Source organism: Crocuta crocuta, unplaced genomic scaffold, assembly GCF_008692635.1.
Source record: "Crocuta crocuta isolate KB4526 unplaced genomic scaffold, BGI_CrCroc_1.0 scaffold219, whole genome shotgun sequence".
In the NCBI taxonomy this organism is placed as follows: Eukaryota; Metazoa; Chordata; class Mammalia; order Carnivora; family Hyaenidae; genus Crocuta; species Crocuta crocuta.
The window spans coordinates 8,472,979-8,494,338 of NW_027551572.1; the positions used below are offsets into that span (position 1 = coordinate 8,472,979).

The 21,360-nt window shown below is 45.4% G+C and overlaps 1 protein-coding gene across 2 annotated transcripts in view; it reads right to left on the bottom strand.

Moving 5' to 3' along the window:
• Positions 1 to 17,006: 17,006 nt before the first annotated feature.
• The window catches only part of CHN1 (chimerin 1), a 154,109-nt gene continuing 149,755 nt past the window's right edge, over positions 17,007 to 21,360 (bottom strand). For both annotated transcript variants that reach the window (XM_077751139.1, XM_077751140.1), the window contains 2 exons: positions 19,180 to 19,285; positions 17,007 to 17,787 (listed from right to left, as the gene is read on the bottom strand). In XM_077751139.1, the coding sequence (XP_077607265.1) occupies positions 17,616 to 17,787; positions 19,180 to 19,285 (278 nt within the window). In that variant the 3' untranslated portion in view covers positions 17,007 to 17,615. The remainder of the gene's footprint in view (positions 17,788 to 19,179; positions 19,286 to 21,360) is intronic.

Below are 21,360 nucleotides of genomic sequence, written 5' to 3' on the forward strand. Positions count from 1 at the left end.
AGCGCCCTATGTGGTCTGATCCCAGGGTCCCCACAGCCAATATGCCCCAAACAGAGCCCCATCCACCCGGCTCAGGGCATGCAGCCTCTGGTGGGGGCCACATTTTCGGAGGATGGCTTTGCTTTTGGAAGGGCCCAGGTGAAATGCAGTCGTGTTGCCTGAGTACAGTAATGACTAAAGGGCTCAGTACCCTCTGCAGCGCTGGATGACCGAGGGATGGGCTGTGGGGCAATTCTAAGGATGGGAGCCGGAGAGACTGGCGCTGCTGAGGGGGTGTGCGAGGCCATGCAGGTGTGGGTGCTGTGTGTGTAGGGGTCCCCTGAGGCTCTTGGGTAACAAGGAGCCCTGGAAGATTGGAATGAGCGAGGAGTGACGGACAGGGCACGGGGGTAACCGACACCAGGCCTCCTGCCCCCACTCTCTGTAGCACTGGGAAGAAGCTAGAAAGCCCTGTTAAGGCCTCTCACGAGAACCTGGGTCTGGACAGCAGGCCCGGAGGCCTCCTAGGCTTTGTGCTGGCCATGGAGGTAAAGTGGTGTGTCACAGAGGCCAGCTTCCCTCGTGGTCTGGCTCAGTCTGGCTGCAGGGACAGGACGGTTAAGCAGTGTTGTATTCCCATTTCCTCAATGGTTTGTTTGAAAATTTGGTTCAAGGCCTTGTTAGCTATGGAGATGACTCTGTCTCCACTTTTGTCCTGTAGTTTTTCGGAACCGTGTGAGGGGCTGTCACATCTGGCCTGGGTGGACAGTCACCCAGGCTTGCTGTAGGGACTGTCCCTTTGAGCTGCTGTGTCTATACACTGAGAGCTTAATTAGTGCAGTTTATTGCCCTGATGGTACAATTCTAGTTAGGGTGTTAGTTACGGTTAGAGAATTGTTGCCATTGGTCTTTTCCGTGGATTGAGCTGTACCGCTTCTCATTATAAATAGAGGTCAGCTGTAGCTTGGTTTTGCTTCAGATGCATACTTCTGTCTGTGGCTGAGTGGAGAAACCAAAATGCAGCCACCAACCATCCGACGAATGAAGGCTGGTCCTTTTGTCCCCTTGGCTCCTTATTAGGAAGTGTAAGATTTGGTCATTAGTAAGCCCTGAGTGCATAGGAGGGTCCTTTTCAGGAAACCCAGTCCAGGGCCCGGAGGCCAGCGTTGCCAGAGAGGCCTTGGCCACTGGGTAGCCTGAAAACCTAAAAAGAAGCTATAGGAGGGGACAAAGAAGGGGGTGAGAGCAATTCATTGCCGTGCTCTTTTGTTTTGTTTTGCTATGGTGTTTTGATAAAGACATTACAAATATTATTACATTGCATGTACATACACATCAGACATGTTCATAGTAACGTGGAATGCAGATGATTTTTTTTTTTATGATCTATGATTCCTAGGCTTCTGCACTGAGAATATCTACTCTCATAGTTGGAGGAAGAAGGCTGCAAATATTAGTGGGTAAAGAGAAAGAACTAATTTCTATTTTTAAATAACATGTAGAGTAGGATTTTTTTCTAGAATTATATGTATAACTTCTGTATCCATCTACCTGTCCATCCACCCACCCGTCTGTATATTTGTACAGAAAGATATCTAGAGTGATGTTGACCAAATGTTTGTGATACTTCTTACTGGATGGGGAGTAATGCCCCATCAAATGCCTTTGTTTCATTCTTTTTTGTACTTACCTCTATTGCTTGAAACTTGTAGTAATAATGAGGTGCTTTTTAAAAAGAGTAGTGCAGCATCTCTACTCTTTTCCTGGGGTGAGTGTCTGGGTGGCTCAGTCGGTTAAGTGTCCGACTTCGGCTCAGGTCATGATTTTGTGGTTCATGAGTTTGAGTCCCATGTCTGGCTCTGGGCTCAGAACCTGGAGACTGCTTCAGATTCTGTGTTTCCATCTCTGCCCCCTCGCCGCTCACACTCTCTCTCTCAAAATAAATAAACATTAAAAACAAAAAATAAAAGCAGAGCTTGGGCGAGCACTCCCAGCTGCTAAGGCTGAGCAAGATTCTGACCTTATGCCCCAGCTCCTCTGGTCACTCAGAGGCTGCCTGTCGAAACCCTGGTTGGGGCAGGTACACTGCTCAGCAGGGAGCAAAGGGGGAGCTTGCAGGTGACACCTGGGGTCTGTTTGAACCCACAGGCAGTGTCATCCTGAGCCTTTGATGTATGTTTTATGACCGGCTGGCTGGGTTTGTAGCTGGCTGGGGCTCTGTGGTTCACAGCTCCAGGGTGACAGCAACAAGCCCCTGAGTCGCCCCGCCCCTGAGATTCTTATTCTTGTGCCATGTCTCTCCTACCCCTGACACCCCAAATCTAGACGGAGTGTCTCTAAGGGTCCCCGGGTTTGGGGGTTGCTGAGGTCAAGGCTGTCGAACGGTTTTAGCTCCAGTAGAATAGGACAGGCGGGCGCTCCTTACATATAAATTTGCAGAGCATTTTTTGAGTTGTTGGAGAGCTGGGAGGCAGAGACACTTTCTCACCTGGGGTGAAAGTGAGTGAGACTTAGGAAAACAGGTTGGTGTTCATCATCTAGTAGACGTGAAGACATACAGACACTGTGACCTAGCAGTCTTGCTCCTAGGCAGATGCATAGGGGCATTCTTCTAATCGCCCCAAACTGGACACAGCACACTGTCCATCAACACTTATAGCGTACATGGTCTAAATAAATTGTACAATGGAATGTTACAGCCTGTCCGGCTGAACCGACTCCAGCTTGGTACAAGGACACGGGCATGGCTCCAAAACACGAAGCTGAGCGAAGCAAATCCTAAAAGAGTATGTGCGGTATTACTTGCACAAAATTAAAAACAAGAAATATCGTGTTTTTTAGGGATGTGTATACAAATGGTAAAAATATGAAAAAAAAATCAAGAAAACAATTTTTATACAGTTTGGGATGGGGTTGCCCCAGGGGCAGGGACAGGTCAGAACTGGCCTGGGTTCCAGATTACAAGGGGCTCTTGGGGCATTCGGTGTTCTTGGGTGGCGCTGACAAGGATGTTGGCTTTCTAATTACTTATTAAACTATTCACTTAGATTTCATATGCTTCTTTGAGTATGTTATGTTTCACAACAGAAGTGTTAACAAGACAAAAACCAAAATGTAGCAAACAGATCTTCTAGCCTCCCTGTCTAGAAATAGCCTCTCCTGTTACACGTAGGCTTCCTTGATTGCAGGGACCTGAAGCATCATCTTTAAGTCTCTGACCAGGGTCATAAATCAGTATGCTCTTATTTACCAAGTTCTAGGAGCTTAGTCTTGTAGCAGATATTGGTGAGAGTCACGGTGGGAAATGTGCTGTCCCCTGAGAGGACAAATCATTGGAAATGACAGTGACCATGCTAGACCAGGCTAAGAGACTCCCAGCGCCAGGAAAGTCCGTAGGAGAAGGGGCTGCGTGAAGGTGGGTGGAGACAGACGCGGCGTGGGGAGTCGGAGAGGGTGTTGAGATGAAGGAAAGGATGTTGTGAAAGGTGGCAGGAGATCATGGGGTGTCAAAGAAGCGAAAAGGCCTGCCAGCTGGGCCAGCTGCCCAGGTCCCCGTGGGTGAATAGTAGAAGCCAAGTAGTGTGCCATTGACAGGGTAGCTGAAACGAGTCCCCCAGAGTTGCTAGTCTATCATCAACCAACCAGCAGATCATCCATCTGCTGCCCTCAGACACATTCAAGTCTAAACAGTCAATAGAAGAGAACTGAACTAAGAAGACCTGCAGAAGCCCTTGGAGGAAAAGAGGTGAGTGAATGTGAGAGAATTAAAAAACAAAGACCGTGATGCTCCTTGTCATACTCCCTTGGGAACCCATCCTTGCCTGCCCCAGGAAACCCACTGATCCTAAGTCCGCAAAGGCTCGCTGTGGCAAATAGCAAAAAGTTAAATGTAGAGTTGCCGTGTGGTCCCACAATTCCACTTCTGGGTATGTGCCCATGCAACTGAAAATAGGGACCCAAATGGATACATACATGTTCACGGCACCATTGTTCACAGTACTCAGATGGTGGAAGCACCCCAGGTGTCCATCAGCAGATAAGTAGGTACATAAAATGTGGCACATTCATAAAAGAAATACTCCTCAGTCATAAAAAGGAATGAGGTATTGGTACGTGCTACCATATGCATGAACCTCGAGGGTACTACACTAAATGAGATAAGCCAGTCACAAGATGACAAGTATCAAATGATTCCATTTCTCTGAAGTACCTGGCACTGGCAAATTCCTAGAGACAGGAAGTAGAATGACGGTTGCCTGGGATGGGGGTGGGAGGGGGGTGGGGTTGGGAGGCCGCTGTTTAACGGGACACAGTTCTTGTTTGGCCTGATGAGACGGTGCGATGGTTGCTGGTCTTGTGAACGGACTTGGCACCACTGAACTGTACACCTGAGATGGTTAGAACGATACATTTTCTCTGTGTATTTTATCAGAGAGAAGTTCACAGGGGCTGTTATGGCATGAATGTGTGCTCCCAGATTCAGATGTTGAAATCTGAACCGTGTCTGTAATGGTTTTGGGAGGTAGGGCCTGAGGGAGATAATTAGGCCATGGAAATGGAGCCTTTCTGAATGGGATTGGTGCTCTAATAAGATGAGACCAGAGAGTGTGCTGCTTCTCTCTTCCCTGTGAGCCTAGAAGAAGACGGTCGTCTATAAACCTGGAAGCAGGTGCTTACCAGATCTGCTGGCACCTTCATCCTGGACGCCCCACCCCCGGAAGTGTGAGAAATTAATTGTGTAAGCCACCCAGTCTGTAGTACTTTGCTTTAGGAGGCCAAATCGGCTAAGACTGGCTCAAAAAAAGTGTTCCTGATGTTGAGCTAGAGGAGAGAAGGAGGGCTATGGAGTCATTTACTGAACAGCAGGGAAGGTAGAAAACAAGGTAAAACTTCCTCAGCGAAGATTGCAAGAGATGAAAGGGCTGTCCTTGGCCTGTCTCTAGAGCTCTTCCCACTCTTGGGCCCAAATAACTGGGCAGAATTGCTGCTTCCTGAAAAGGAGCCCCACGCTCTCCTTCCTACACTCCTGCCTAAACAAAGGCTGAGCCCCCGTACCCTCCAGGGACCTGTCCCCTGGAAAATTACCTTCCCTAATTCTTTTTGGAATGTGTGAGCCCACCCTGGATGCTGTTTGAAAAAGAAAGTGAATTTAAAAACGAGAGATGCTGCAAAATGTTTGCATATACACAATGGAAAATTTCCTCTCAAACAGCTTGCGCAGAAAACCTCCTATCCCCATGGCAACTAGATTCCACTGTGACCACGCATCTCTGCCAGGTCACCCAACCCGTTTGTAAGCCTCAGCTCTTCAACCGCTCGGGAAACACATGGGGCCCAGATGATACCACCCACGGCGGTAGTTTGCGTGGCTCCAGGATTGCTGGCAGAGGGCTCTGTCCTCATCTGTAAGGGACATTCCCAGAGACCCATCTAACCTGGGGCAGCAAGGATCCCGGGGACCTGCCATCACTCTGTGGCCTCCTCAGGGGTTCAGAGCACTGGGGTGAGTGGATGGAATTCAAAACAGTTACGTGCTTCTGACCAGAAAATCGGCCGTTGATTACAGAAACTGCAGGTCCTGAGATGACACTAGATCCTTGACACTTTGTTCCCTTGAACATTTCCACCATCTTCCTTTGCTCGTTCAGAACAAGTACTTCTTTCGATGTATCTTCTCAGTGCCATTTTCATGTAGCATTTTTGGAATGGCCGACCTGCGATAAAGCCAGGCTCTGCATCCTCCAGGAGAGGCTGAAGCTCTCTCTTCCCCTGCAGTCACCCTCCCCTCTGCCCACAAGAAAAGCCTTGCAGGGGGTTTGGGTAGAAAAGAAAGCCTGCAATTTTTATGTTTCAAGGCCCTCAGCCCCTGGCCGACCACATTCCCTTCTCTCTCCTGTAATACAGTTTGTATAATCAGCAGGTTTTGTTTTTAAATTCCAGGCCTGAAGTCTTTTTCTTTTCCCCCTCAACACTGCAGAAAGCTGTGGGCACTGCGAAAACTGATTTAGTGTGTTTGTGCTTTGGATCACATTTGAGTGGGCCAGGCTTTTGGTACAAGAAAAACACACATGAAACACAGCAGCGCTCCATGTTGTTAGTGAATCGCATGATGATCCTTCACTACTTTGCCTTGCCTTTGAGCCGGTTTCCAATGTGCGGGGGTGGGGGGTGCTTCCTAACTGGCTGAGTTTCTCTGCATCTTAGGCTAACGCCAGCCTGGGCCAGTCCTTGGCTGGGCGGTGCCCCGGCTGCTCAACACCCAACTGGAGAGCAATGCAGGGCCCTTTGGCATTCATTTCTTGTGAGGAATCCCAGCTGCCCCTCAGAATGATCTCCCACTGAACTCTTTGCCCCCTACCCCCATCATAAAATTGGAAAAAGAAGAAAAAATAGTGGTTTGTGGGGCTGTAGGCAAGAAAGAAAAACTTTGGGATTATCCAAATTCACGTCAGTAGATCTGGAGTGGGATGGACTTTGTGGGATGAAAACCTTGGACTTCCCTCTGCAGACAAGACCGCCCTATGATCTGAGAAGCTACGCGGGATACAGAGAATATAATATGTGAGGGGGTGAGGGGTGGGGAGAGAAGCAGTGTCCCCAAGAGCCCAGGCTCTAGCCCAAGCATTTTTAGGGAATGTCTCTCATTTTTCCCTTTAAGTTTATTTTGAGAGAGAGAGAGAGAGAGAGAACGTGCACATGTGTGAGCAAACACATGCACGAGTGGGAGAGAGAGAGAGAGAGGGAGAGAGAGAGAGAGGGAATCCCAAGCAGGCTCCAGGCTCCACACCGCCAGCGCAGAGCCCGATGTGGGGGCTTGAACTCCCAAACTGTGAAATCATGACCTGAGCTGAAGTCGGATGCTTAACTGACTGAGCCACCCAGTCCGTTTCTTTTTCAAATAAGATGATATAACTTCTTCTCTTTAGTAGCTCTGTGTTCTCTCGTCCTACCCAGCTAGAGCTATAAGCATTCAAGCCTATCTTCAGAGATTTCCCCTTAATCACTATAATTAATATTAATGGTGATTCATTTTTAATGAGGACATGTCAAAGAGCGTGCTGGCAAAGTGTTCACTGGTAATTTGAATGACCTTGATTTTGTGAGGCCAAGCACCCTCTTTGTTTGGCCACCTGTTTCACAGACAATGTGTTGGATCCTGGAATTCTCTGATAATTTATTAGTCTCTTCTCCCAGATCTGGGAAAAAGCTGCCGGGTGTTCCAAGAGAGGAAGCAGCAGGGAAGCTGGGCTCCCCGACCAATGTCTCCTCCCACCTCTGAGAAGGCTGTGAAGTGTCCAGATGAGGATTTCCTCTGGTCGCTTTGTGGCCCCACCAGGAACAGGGATTACTACCTGGCACGCAGTCACTAGGCTGATGCTGGGCGGCATGCACCTGCTGGAGTGGCTCTGGGACTCCAAGACAGGGGAGCGTCCTTGTTCCTAAAACTACATCCTGAAGTTAATTAGAACTCAAGACAGTGGCAGGCTCTCAGACTAGGGAGTCAGAGCAGGATTTTGTAGGGTCTGAGGCGGTCCGGGCTCAGTGGTTAAGATGTGTCTTTCAGTGCGCCTGGGTGGCTCAGTGGGTTAAGCATCTGACTCTTGGCTTTGGCTCAGGTCGTGATCTCGTGGTTTGTGGGTTCGAGCCCCACATGGGGCTTTGTGCTGACAGCGCAGAGCCTGCTTGGGATTCTCTCTCCTTCTCTCTCTGCCCCTCCCCACCCAAAGAAGTAAACTTAAAGAAAAAAAAAAAAAAAGATGTGTCTTTTGAGGTGCCTGCATAGCTCAGTCGGTTGAGCATCCAACTCTTGATCTCAGCTCAGGTCATGATCTCAGAGTTTGTTAGTTTGAGCCCTGCATCAGGCTCTGGTTTGACAGTGTGGAGCCTGCTTGGGAGTTTGTATCTCCCTCTCTCTCTGACCCTCCCCCATTGTGTGTTCTCTCTCTCTCTCTCTCTCTCTCTCTCACACACACACACACAGAGTAAATGAATAAACTTAAAAAAAAAAAAAAGACCTATCTTTCATGGTGGGGGATGTGACAGTGTAAGACCGGTGAACACAGCAAGGATCTCATCAGGGGTCTTGATGGGCAAACTGTGGTTTGATAAGCAAGCTGTTTGTCCAGGGGAGCAGTCCTTTGTTTCGGGGAAACTGATGCGCAGGAACCTCTGAAGCAAGTGACCCCAGCTTCCCGGGACAAAGGTCTCCTGGAACAGACAGCTGAGCCATGTTGACAGGTCTTCTGCTGGGTGAGGCTGCTGCGCATTGTCCGTGTCCTCAGGGCAATTTACGTTTCCTTCCTTTTGTGCGACGCTCGTCTCACCATGTGCACTCTGAGAAATCAAAATCCTTGAAGTGATTAAACATGGTTCGTGCTCGAACCCATTTCTTTTTTTGACTTAACATGTAATTTAGGTTAAGCTATGCAATCCAGAATAAAATTTGGGCAGTGAAAGGAAGTGTTGAGGACCCAGTCCTTACACTTAGATCATCAAGTAGGAGGTGAGACTCTGGAGGGAAGCAGAGGTAGCCAACCATTAACTGTATTTTCTTATTTTCTGCACTCTTGGTGTTCTGGTTTTGGGGGCCCTGATACCGCCTCTCTCAGGGATAGCTAGTTCACAGGGCAAAGGACACCCCTGCTGGTGCACCCGGGATACACAAACCAACCAACCCAGAGCCCACATTCCCAACAGCCTCCTTTATCAAACTCTCACAGGCCAAGCCGAAATTCCTCTGCTGATGTCAGCCCAGGGCCACGAACTGAACAACTAGGGACCCCGCCCCCCATCGTCCGGAGTCTGCCGAATTTATTCAAACTATCCAATCCTAAACTGACCCAGGGAACCCACCCTGTCTGGCCCACTCCTTCCTGAGGGAACCCCAATAATGTTTCTGGGCCATGCTCTGCCTTCTTCCTTCTTGCCTTCTGCCTGATCCTGGTCTGTCCCCAGGTGGCCCTGCGCGGTGTGACGCCTCCTGTTTCTAGAGATCTGTGAGTGTAACTTTTCTCCTTCCTGACAATCATTTCTGTGTCTGCGTGTCTTACCGTAAGGATTAAAACAGGTCCTGGCTACGTTTTAATGCACTCACAGAAAATGAAGCTGAATTCATTCAGCACCACGGGATGCGTTAGAATCAGCCGGGGAGCTGCCTGCCCTGGCCTTGGCCACAGAGCATTTGCTTTAAGAGGCTTGCGGTAGGGCCTCAGGTGCGTCTGGTGGACAGCCACGGCCGAGAAACCCTGCGCCAGTGGTTCCCAAAGTGTGATCCCTGGACCAGCCACAATGGCATCCCCTGGGAGCTTGTTGGAGCCCTTCCCAGGCCTCTTAATTCAGAAACGGTAGGTAGGGCTTTTATCGAGTTCTCCAGGTGATTCTGAACGATCCTAAAGTTTGAACACTGTCTCACTGGGTAAAGCAAGGTAGGGTTAGAGCAGCAGGCTGGCACTGGGCTGAGGGCGCGGAGCCCTACCTACCTTTACAGCCGCATGTAATGCCGGCTCCTGGGCCTCATCCATAGTGTCTCTTCCTAGAATCTTGCTGCGTCCCATAGATTTTAGTAAGTTGCATCTCCATTTTTGTTCTCAGGTATTTTTTGACTTTTTTTCTTTTGGTTTCTTTGTTGACCTGTTGGTTGTTCAATAGCGTGCTACTTAATCTCTACATATTTGTGAATTTTCTAGTTTTCTTATTATTCATTTCTAGTTTCATACCATTGTGGTCAGAAAAGATGCTTGATACGGTTTCAGTCTTCTTAAGTTTATTAAGAGTTGTTTTGTGGCCTCACGTATAATCTTGCCTGGAGAAGGTTCCATATGTGGTTGAGAAGAATGTGTATTCAGTTGCTTTTGGGTGGAATGTCTTATCTATCTGTTAAGTCCTTCTGGTTATATGTCATTTAGGGCCAATGTTTTCTTATTGATTTTTGGTCTTGACGATGTATCCGTTGGTGAAAGTGGGGTATTAAGTCCCCTTCTATTATTGTATTGCTATTTCTTCCTTTAGCTTTGTTATTATTTGCTTTATACATTTAGGTGTTTTCTTTGTTGGTGCATAAATATTTACAAATGTTATATTCTTTTGTTGGATTAATCCCTTTATCATGTTGTAATGTCCTTCTTTGCCTCTTATCACAGTCTGCTTTAAAGTCTATTTTGTTTCATGTAAGTATAGCTACTCCAGCTTTCTTTGTGCTTCATCTGCATAGACTATCTTTTTCCATCCCTTCATTTTCAGTCTGTGTGTGTCCTTACATCTGAGGGCAGTCTCTTAGAAGTTGCATAGAGATGAGTCTTGTTTTTTATTATTCATTCAGCCACTCTGTGTCTTTTGATTGGAGCATTTAGTCCATTTAAATTGAAATGAATTATTATTTTTAAAATTTGTTTATTTAGAGAGAGCACACGCGTGCTTGTGTACAAGTGGGGGAGGGACAGAGAGAGAGAGACAGAGAGAGAGAGAATCCCAAGTAAGTTCTGCACTGCTAGTGTGGGGCTCAAACTCAAAGACCTGCGATCATGACCTGAGCCTGAGCCAAAATCAGGAATCAGACACTTAACCAAGTCACCCAGGTGCTCCTAAAGTAGTTACTGATAGTATGTTCTTACTGCCATTCTGTTCATTGTTTTCTGACTGTTTTGTAATTTCTCCCTTCCTTTCTTTTGCTCTCTTTATGATTTGATGACTTTCTTCGTAGTGTGCTTACATTCCTCAATCTTTACCTCTTGTGTGTCTACTATAGGTTTCTGCTTGGCCGATACCCGGAGGCTTACATAAAACAACTTATATTTTTAACAGCCTATTTTAAGATGATAACTACTTAAGTTTGAATGTATTCCAAAGCTCTGCATTTTTACTCCCCCTTCCGCCATACTTTGATGTCACAGTGTTCCGAGAATCTGGGGACAGAGAGATGCTGTGCTTGAACTGAACCTCCATGTACCTAAATCATCTCCTTTCTCACATAGTTTGGATATAGTTTTTAAAAAGCAACAGTAAATTATTCCTCAATATTATGAATTTTCTTTGGTAAAAATAAAAACTGTCTTAGGAAAATGTGTACTCCTAGGAAAAGGCATCCACATAATCAGCTCAGGCCATAATTTTGCGTGTGTGTGTGTGTGTGTGTGTATGGACAAGGCTTGGCTTGTGCCCAAGGCATGCCTATAGACCAAGGAAACTCACTGGTGGAAGATGGACACAATGAAAACCGTAAGATATTTTGTTTTTAAAACATTCCCAGTTTACAACACTCTACCTCTAGAAGGTTCTTTTTTATTTTTTTACTGTTTTTATTTTGAGAGAGAGAGCATGAGCAAGCGCATGAGTGGGGGGAGGGGCAGAGAGAGAGAGAGAATATCCCAAGTAGGCTCCACCCTGTCAGCGCAGAGCCTGATCTCCTGGTTCGAACACGTGAGATCATGACCTGAGCTGGAATCAAGACTCGGCTGCTTCGCCCAGGCACCCCCTAGCAGGGCCTTTTTTCCCAGTTTTCTTCAGTGAGTCATTTTAATCTCTAAACACTCCCTCCTCTGCTTTTTGTGTTCCCTCAGGAACACGGGCAGCTACTTAGTTGTTTCAGAACTGGGAGAAACAGCTTCAGGATTTGTAGCTTCGCTTGCCATTACCTTCAATAATAATTGTGTCTGTGTCTGAACAGCAGTGAGCCCCCCAGCCCCTCCCAGTGTTCAGGAGAGCTCTACAAACCAGGTCAGCAACATGGCACTTCATACTTCTTGTGTTGCTTCGTGCTGTCCAGGGGAATAAACAAAAAAATGGAAAACACACATATTGTGAAATATGTTACAATTGAAAGATTATTAAAATATCTCTTCAGTGGAGAAACAATGTGACTCATAAATCAGGGTTTCCTTACACTATGTCGTGATGAGTGAATCATAAGTTTTAGCTTAGCTTTTCCTTGATTAAAAACAATATTTTTTATTTTAAGTAGGTTCCACACCCAACATGAGGCTTGAACTCGTGACCCTGAGTTTGAGAGTCACATGCTTTACCAACTTAGCAGTCAGGCGCCCCTGAGTTTTGGTTCCAAGAATGTGAAATATCAGTTGATGTGAGATCCTTGTGTGAGATGCAGGATTAGTGAAATAATTTTACTTTAACAATTTTTAAGGGGAGCCTGGGTGGCTCAATTGAGCATCCAACTTCAGCTTACGTCATGATTTCATGGTTTTTTCGAGCCTCATGTTGGGCTCTGTGCTGACAGCTTGGAGCCTGCTTCAGATTCTGTGTCTCCCTCTCTCTCTCTGCCCCTTCCCTGCTCACACTGTCAATCTCTCTTTCAAAAATAAATATTTAAAAAATTTTTTAAAAATTTTTAAGCATTTGCTAAGAGGCTCTAATGACTTCAATAAGGTAGAAGGATGTGTTAAAACAAATGAAACCAGAATAAAAGTATTAATATAACCTTTATTCATAAAATTGTGAGTTGGTCTTAAATAGGATTTGGTGTGTTAGTTATGCTGTAATTCCTAGACTGTACAGACCAAGGGAAAACAACAATTTTGGGTTTTTTTCCTTCATTATTTGGTAACTATGAAGATTGTCCATCTGTTTTAAATGTTTTTTAAAAAAAAATTTTTAATATGTACTTCATTTTTTGAGAGACAGCGCCCGAGCAGGGGAGGGGCAGGGAGAGAGGGAGACACAGAATCCAAAGCAGGCTCCAGGCTCTGAGCTGTTAGCACAGAGCTCGACGTGGGGCTCGAACTCACAAACAGTGAGATTATGACCTGAGCAAAAGTCAGACCCTTAACAGACTGAGCCACCCCGGCGCCTCTGTCTGTCTGGTTTAGATAAATGGTGAGACTCTGAGCTGTCAGGTCGAGACCGTCTCTTGTTCCAGAATGAGTGCCAACTGTGCACAGAACTGGCCCAAATGCACACACGTGGCCACAAAGGACTGCTCACACCACTGTCTAGAAGCAAGTGATGCAGGGCGTTAGGGGCTAGTGGACCATGGTGGAGGACATGGGGCTCCTTCGTGCTCCGTCGTCCTGTTCCAGATCACACACCTGCCCGCAGGGAGGCAGCTAAGACCTTATGCTCTTGATGCTTCCAAGAAACTCATACTGGGCATTTGTGAGGTCATTTTCCTATTCGTCAAATGAATGTTTACAGTCAACGTGAAAGTATCCATGGGATTGTAAGAGTGTGGCTTGTGAACTCACCTCCCCCTCCCCCCTCCAAGCAAGGCAAATATATACATACTGTCTTGTTTTGGCTTTCTGCTGACAGCTAGTGCTGAGGCCCATAGGAAATAAGATACTCAGTGAGAAAAAGAACAAAATCCAATTGTGACTAGGCCACGCTGACCCACTAAGTTCCTTGAGAACAGGCACTGATCTTGTTCCCAGGCCTAGCACTGTGCCCGTCCCAGAGCAGGCAGGAAATGGGAAGGGATGAGGAGTTGCACACACAGGGCTGGGCTGCACTTGGGGGAGAGTGTGCAAGTAAGAACCAGATATCTAAAAATGATGGAAGCTGACAGATCTCTGCAATGCTGTCGTCTTCTGAGCCTTCTCCTAAGTTCCACCCCAGGGCATGCCTATCAAGGGCCAGAACCACTCAGATGTTCAGTGGGACTGTGATGTGTGATCACTGAGATTACTATCACTTCAGCTCATGCCAGGAAGTGCCATTGACTTAACACCAATACATAAATGGGAATGCCACACCGTTGTAGGTAAATCAAGTTACAAAGACGTTGAAAGAGTTTTATAAGAAGTTAGTCCCCAGTGGGTGAAAGATACAGTTAGGAGAAGAGTTTTGGGCATCCTACTTTTCCAGTGTGCATTAAAAAATAAAACCTTTTGTTTTTTCAATTAAATTAATTTATTTTGAGAGAGAGACAGGAAAAGTGAGCGGGGGCAGGGGGAAGAGGGGGTGGAGGAGAGAGAGAAAGAATCCATGCTGATAACGTGGAGCCTGATGTGGGGCTCAAACCCATGAACCATGAGATCATGACCTAAGCCAAAACTGAGTTGGACATTTAACCGACTGAGCCACCCAGGAACCCCCCCCCTTTTTTTTTTTTTTAAATTTTAGAGACAGTGCAAGGAGGGGAGAAGGGCAGAAGGGTAGAGAATTCCAAGCAGGGTCCATACTTAGCACAGAGCTCAGCACAGGGCTCAATCACACGACCCTGGGATCATGACCTGAACTGAAATTGAGAGTCAGATGCTCAATCGACTGAGCCACCCAGGCACCCTTTTTTTTGTGCTTTAAATGGAGTTACCGATAATATCTAATCAGCTTTGGGGCTGTAAACTCTAAAATATTTTGTTGAAAATGAATAATGTTGGAACCCTGAACCTAATTTATTCAGAGGCATTCCATCTGAGCTCATCAAGTAACCAGAAACATTTTGATAAACATCCGTTCTTCCACTTGGAAACATTTTAAATATCAGTTCAGTGAAGAATGACTTCCTCTGGCCAGCTGGTATAACTCACTGGCATTGAAAACTAACAGAAGATGTAGAGAAGGGAATTGATTTCCCAGTAATTTCTTGAAAACTATATATAAAAAACTGAGAAGAAATGGATCTTACATCCCAGAGCAGAGTATATACGGTGCTGCCTAATCTGTGGGTGACCACAGAGAGAGGTTTATTGGTTCCGCCTTCGCTCCCCTGGTGGAAATAAATAGAAACTTTGCATCATAAAAGATCATGATGTAAGAAACCTCCCATTAGTCACAGAAAGATATGTATTAACAGATTCTGGTAATTCTTGAGTCTAAGCTCCTCCTCAACCAATGAGGAACTGTTTATTTCAAGGTGTGTCACCCAGCGATCCAGAAATGCTCACAGAGGAGGTAGCTATAATTTGAACCTGCATGTCAAATTCAGGGATGTCAAATGCCGGGATGAAATACACATTCGTGTCTTCAAAAACACCACCTGTGCTTGTTTAAAGACCCGGCAAACAGTGACCTTGGCTGAAGACTCGGCAGTTTATCTAAACATCTGCTTAATGTTTACTGTGATCAGCTATTGCCTGTGCTCCAGGTAGACCTCAAATCCTAATACGTGCCTATGGGTTACCCTGGTGCCTATCTATCTGTCCCCTGCACACACACTGAAGGTATGGCCTTCAGCTGCATGTAGAATATGCTGCTTTTGGTCTAAAATTGAAATGGGATTGATTCATTGGGTGCCTTAAGAGCCTCACAGTGCTGTTCACACTTAACCCTGAACGCCCACACAGTCCTGTTAGAAGGCTGCAGCGTGACCACAGCACCGCGGAGCTCGCTTCTACACTTGTAAAGGGTAGAGGTGAGTTACACAGCAAGGTATATATAGATCATTCTGTGGCCTTCTAAAACTTGTTTGAAACCTCTTGAAGGCACGCACAGTGTTAAATATTTCTGCTACCTGGATCTTAGGAACTCAGTAAAATGTTTTATGTTTAAATCAACCAGGATAAACAGATTTTTTCTCAGAAAGAAAACAAAGTGCTTACTTGAAAGTCAACCCTATCTGTTCCTTTTAGGAAAAGCACAGGGTGACTATATTCTAATAAAGCCTATTTCTTTCAACTGAATTGCTCCTTTAAGAGGACTTTGTACGAAGTCAACGTGAACCACGGACACAGAACCGATGAGTAGCCTTACCTAACCCAGGGCCAAATTAATGGGAGCAGTTTTCTCTGACAAATGTACTTTGTGAGTCAAGAGCACTGACTTAAGTCTATAGTGCCTTTTGGTGGCCTCCATTTTAAGAAAGCTTGTGTTACACAAAACAAGTTTCTGAACCATTATATGTATCTGCTGTTCAGTGTGATTACATTTCCCATGGGAGACAGTGGTTGAGAAGGCAGCTGTGAGGGACTACCTCTTGAACCAACCACGCTTTTCTGAACATACACATTAAAGCAAACTACCAACTTTGTACTATAGCCCAGCGGCAAAAATATGGAAAGATTCCTCATTTCTGTCAGTTACCATTATATTTGAGACAGTGTTAAAAGTATCAAGGATTGAAGTGGCAAAACCAAAAATGTCTTCTACTTTTTACTTTTTATTATAATTTTTTAATCTTTATTTATTTTGAGAGAGAGAGAGAGAGAGAAAGCACGGGAGGGGCAGAGAGAGAGAAAATCCCAAGCAGCATCTGATCAGCCAGTGCAGAGCTGAGGTGGGGCTTGAACTCATCAACTGTGAAATCATGACTGGAGCTGAAATTAAGAGTCGGATGCTCAACCAATTGAGCCCTTCTTTTTCTTCTTTTTTTGTTTTGGCCTANCATTAGATCAAAGGCAGCAGGTGGCTGGGCACAGTATCGGACCCCGTCCGGGTTTCCAGGCATCTAGTTGCACACGGACCGCCCTTCACCAGAGGTCGGCTTGCTGTCTGGCACTCGCTCAGGCAGCCTGGTCAGCTCGACTGCATGTTAACCCTGGCCTTTCCAACCAACCGAACGCTTAGGAAGTCAGTCTTTTTAGTGTTTTTTCCTTCTTCTGATGGCTCTAGAAGGAACTCCTGTCCCCCCCACCCCCCATCCCCACAAACAGTTGAGAAAATGTTCTAGCTTTCTGCTGAAGTATGCAAGAAGAAAAATCCAATGAAGGGTATTTTAATTCTAAGCAGTTTTTAAGTTTATTTTTATTTATTTAGCGGGGGAGGGACAGAGAGAGGGAGGGAGACAGAATCCAAAGCAGGCTCTGCGCTGTCAGTGCAGAGCCTGATGCAGGCCTGGAACTTACGAACCGTCAGATCATGACCTGAGCCGAAGTCAAGAGTTGGACCAGTAACTGACTGAGTCACCCAGGTGCTCCTTAATTCTAAGCAGTTTTAAATTATTATTTTAGGAACTCAACACAAAACCTTACTCAGTATTAAACAGATGGCCAAATACATTTTCCCAGATATTCTCAACCATGGGAAAAAAGTAAGCTATCACTATTTTTTACTTCTAAAAGCCAAATTTAATAAATTAATAAATGCATGCCAGGTAACACAAAACCGCAACTAAAAACCAATAATAACTTAACAGGAAATGCTCCGCGTTGTACTTTTTTTATTGGTGGATAATTTACTGAAGTAACAAATCTGGAAACACATTTTGCTTGACTATGTTAGAGAAGAACTGAGAGAAACCACGAAGAAAGCATCTGAGAAAAGGAGGCATGTGTCAGAGTCTACGGCAATGCAGCAGCCGGAGGTGCTGTTCCATCCACTCGTGCGCGTGTGTGTAGAAGCATCAGAAACCAATGACATAGAACCCAAAAGCGAAGTCACGACAGATTTACTCTGCGAAACATGCTGAATTACAACCACAGACTACCCGGGACGAAGAGGCGGGTGCAGGCTTGTTGTCTCCTTTGTATGGGGTTCCCTTGCCAATGAGGGGGCTAATCATGCAATAGCTCGAGTTTCTCTTAACATGATAAACACCCAGGGTTACTAGCACTGGAGAGCGTGTGTTCACTGTTTTACAAGGACGGCTGAGCGGTGCTACTAAAACAATGGGAAGTTCCTTCATTTCAATCTGGCTATCTGCCATAACATCTAACCGAGAAATAATTCAGCTATGAGAGCCAATTAAGTTACTATAAAACATTCCTTCATCTGTAAAACATTTCTTTTTTCTTCCCCCCGCAAACTAAAATTTAAAATAAAATGTCTTCATTTTTGATAAGCAGCTCCACCACCAGTCTCTGGTATCGTATATCGTTCAAGGCAGCCATCGCATCGAGCTCTGGAGATCTCATAAGGGTCGGGCCGAAAACAATGCCGAGGTTCTCTGCGTTCATAAGATTCTCCTTTTCGTGGAGGGTCACTCTGAAAAATACAAGCAAAGGAGCATGCCTTCACGTTAGCCACGGGTTCTGCCTTGTGTTCGGGCGCTGTGACAAAAACCAGGTCCACTGAGCAACTCGTCCGCTAGCTGATTTCTCTGTGCTCCTTAACTCCAAAGTACTGACCTTCCTCAAAACAAATTATATCGTTAAGTTAAACTTCTAGTGATCACTGAAGCTCAAGTCTAAGTTCATGTGTCGGCCTGTGTGGGATCAGTTCTATATGCAGATTCTACCGTCACCGCCACTGGCTGGCTGCCGGGCTATGTTGGCGAGCAGTGGAGAAGGGGCTGGGTGGTCTTGATTGTTCCATCAGCCCTCCTTCCACACTGGCTGCCTCATCTGCTGTGTTTGTGTAAGTTGAACAGATTATTGAGTATCTGGGGAGAGTGGTGGCCACAGTCTGAAGAGACGGCTGAGGGCACAGTGTAGATTCTCTTGTCTGCAAGAATTAGTGCTTGCGTCCTCTTTAATGCTACAGCAAAGGCACAGACTATAATTTGAGAGCGATTCCTTTGTCTTAGTGTGAAGGCCTTAATTGCATCCATATAGGAAGCAAACTGGAATTTGCAAGTGAAGTTGTAAGCATATTAAAAGTTTTAGCTCATGGTGCTTTCAAAGAGGGAAAACATGTAAATGTTAAAAGCACCATCAGTTAAAATTCATTTCTGAGTAACTCATGCTGAGAGGCATACAAAATAGATGTCAAGTTCTGTCTTTTTTTGTTTCTAATTAGTTTTATATTTTGAAACTCCAAAACCACTAAAACTTGGTCATATATGTAAAACATTTTGCTTCAACTGGTAGAGACTGAGAGGGACAGAGCAGGGAAATGAAGTTCTATCACCATCAATGTATTTAAAACATTAAGCCACACGTAACGAAAATATTTTATATTCTATTCCTTCCTTTACCCTTTATTTTACTCCATAACGTTTTTTATAGCAGTTTTCAGTGTTGGAGACCTTAATGCAATAAAATCTAAAATCCTGTCACCAAGTGCGGACTGCCTATTTTAGAGCAAGAAGTAAGGAGAGTAGTAAGCCCTTCTGGCGAGTTGCTTTGCTCTTTATTATGCTGATGCTAATGTCCTTACAGCTACAACCTTTTCTCTTTCCACAAAAATCACTGCACCTCCTTGGCAGAGTATTAATATTTCTAACATATTTGCAAACATATACAGGAGCTGCAAGTCCGTTTACGTCAGAATCAAGTCTGTATTCAGCGCTGTAGCGCAGAATATTTTTAACATTCCTTTTCAACTTGTGCCTTTATTTATTCACCCACTAATTTGTCCTTTCTTTCACCTTCAGTTTCACTTGATCCTTAACATTTGGACGCAGTACAAGTGTAAGCTTCAAAGTCTGTGACTTGCCTCTTCAGATGCGCCATGAGGTAGCGCAGGGTCTCGCAGTGAGCGGGCGGCAGGAGTCGCAGCGCCTCATGGAGGGTTTCTAACTGCTCGTCGGGATCCATGATTTCTACAACAGCAAGTTGAATACCCAGGAGAAGAACTTTAACAGACAACTCATATAAATGGTTCACCCAAGTCTATTTTTGTGGTGATCTTCTAAAATGGTTAAGGCAGGCTTTCTCACAGATCCTTGCCCAAAGCCTTGGAAAATTTTTAAGGTTCAAGTCTCAGATTTCCAAAAGGCTTAGTTTCAGTGCAGCAACACCATTTACTGGGACTTCCGGGGAGTCCAGTGTTTGCGAGTCTGCTAACCGCGGAACTCGGACACCGGGTAGGTAGGATGTGACTATAAAGAACTCAGGTACAGGGACACACAGGTTAAAAACTGAGGCATTTCAGGGGCCCTGGGGGACTCCGTCGATTGGTGTCTGATTTCAGCTCAGGTCATGATCTCGTGATTTGTGAGTCTGGGCCCCACATCAGGCTCTGTGCTGACGGCTCAGAGCCTGAAGCCTGCTTCGGATTCTGTGTCTCCCTCTCTCTCCGCCCGTCCCCTGCTCGGGCGCTGTCTCTGTCTCTCAAAAATGAATGTTTAAAAAATTTTTGAAAGCCCCAAAATTTAGACATTCAAATGAAGTCATGTTACAGCATTACAGACATTTTAAGGGATGCTAATTTGTTCAAAATATTTTGAAAAGCCTTGTTCAGCAACAGTATATAAGCTATGCCACCCCACTGCCCCTTGCAGCCTTTGCCAAAGTCTTAATTGATACCCTGTTTTCTTTTTAAATGAGAAACGTATCCTCCAGTATTTATTTCCTTGGTTTTAATTTACTTTCTGTTATATAAAAAAGTCAAATCTACACTCAGAGCACAAAAATATTCTACTTGGGACATTCAGGAGAGTGAAATGCAGACTTTGAAGGCAATTCCAAATGTTTGCAGTGACAACAGGGTGCCTGAAGTAAATGTGGCTCTTTCAAAGGTGTAAACTTTAAAGAGAACAATCTTCATTTGGGCATTTTAGTTCCGCTGTGTTGGCCAAAAACCCAGCACAGTCCTCTGAGGTCGCACACTGCATTGAGTTCATCATTTCTATACTCAGAAACAACAGACGTGTTTGTAATTCTGTGCTCTGGAAAAGAGCACCCCAGCACATTCCTGCTTCTACTCAAATGTCAGGAAGATGGGGGCCTTTAAATGTTGGGTTGCAGGGCAACTGCAAGGGGACCCCAAACCACCGAGTCTTAATCAGGATGGCAGCCTGGAAACGCTGGGGGCCGCATCTGACCACAACTATCATCCAAGACACATGACCAAGAATTCTAGTTTTCTAACTTAGAAGACAATCCAACTCAGTGGCAATGCATTGGAGTTAGGTTAAAACTTGTATGAGGCACGTGGGCGGCTCATTCGGTTGAGTGTCCACCTTTGGCTCAGGTCATGATCTCGTGGACTGTGGGTTTAAGCCCCGCGGTGGACTCCACACTAGCAGTGCTTGGGATTCTCTGTCTCTGCCCCCGCCCCCACCCCCACCCCATGCATGCTCTTTCTCTCAAAAATAAACATTAAAAAGAATGTGAAAAGTTCCTAGCATTGGCAGAGTAGATCTGATGAGTTTCAGAACGTGAAGCGTGCCTGAGGCTTTTTAATTCAAAGAAATTTCAGTCATTTTAGAATTTCTGCTCAAAGCTTATCCAGGGTTCCTGATTTGTTTCTCAGTAATAAAGAATGTATCATTTGCCATGATAATTGATGCATGGTCTTTGAAACTTCGAGTCTTTAAAGAGTGTCAACTCATCACGGCAATACTAGATCAGATACTGGAATTCACTCATTTAATTTCTAGAATTGAGAAAATTCCACTTACTATAGAAAACTGTTAGTACTTACTTATAGGTTTTTTTTTTAATTTTAATTTTTTTTAAAATTTTTTAATGTTTTATTTATTTCTAGGAGAGAGAGAGAGAGAGAGAGACAGCGTGAGCAGGGGAGGGTCAGAGAGAGAGGGAGGTACAGACTCTGAAACAGGCTCCAGGCTCTGAGCTGGCAGTCAGCACAGAGCCTGACGCGGGGGTCGAACCCACAAACCGCGGGATCCTGACCTAAGCGGAACTCGGACGCTCAACCGACTAAGCCACC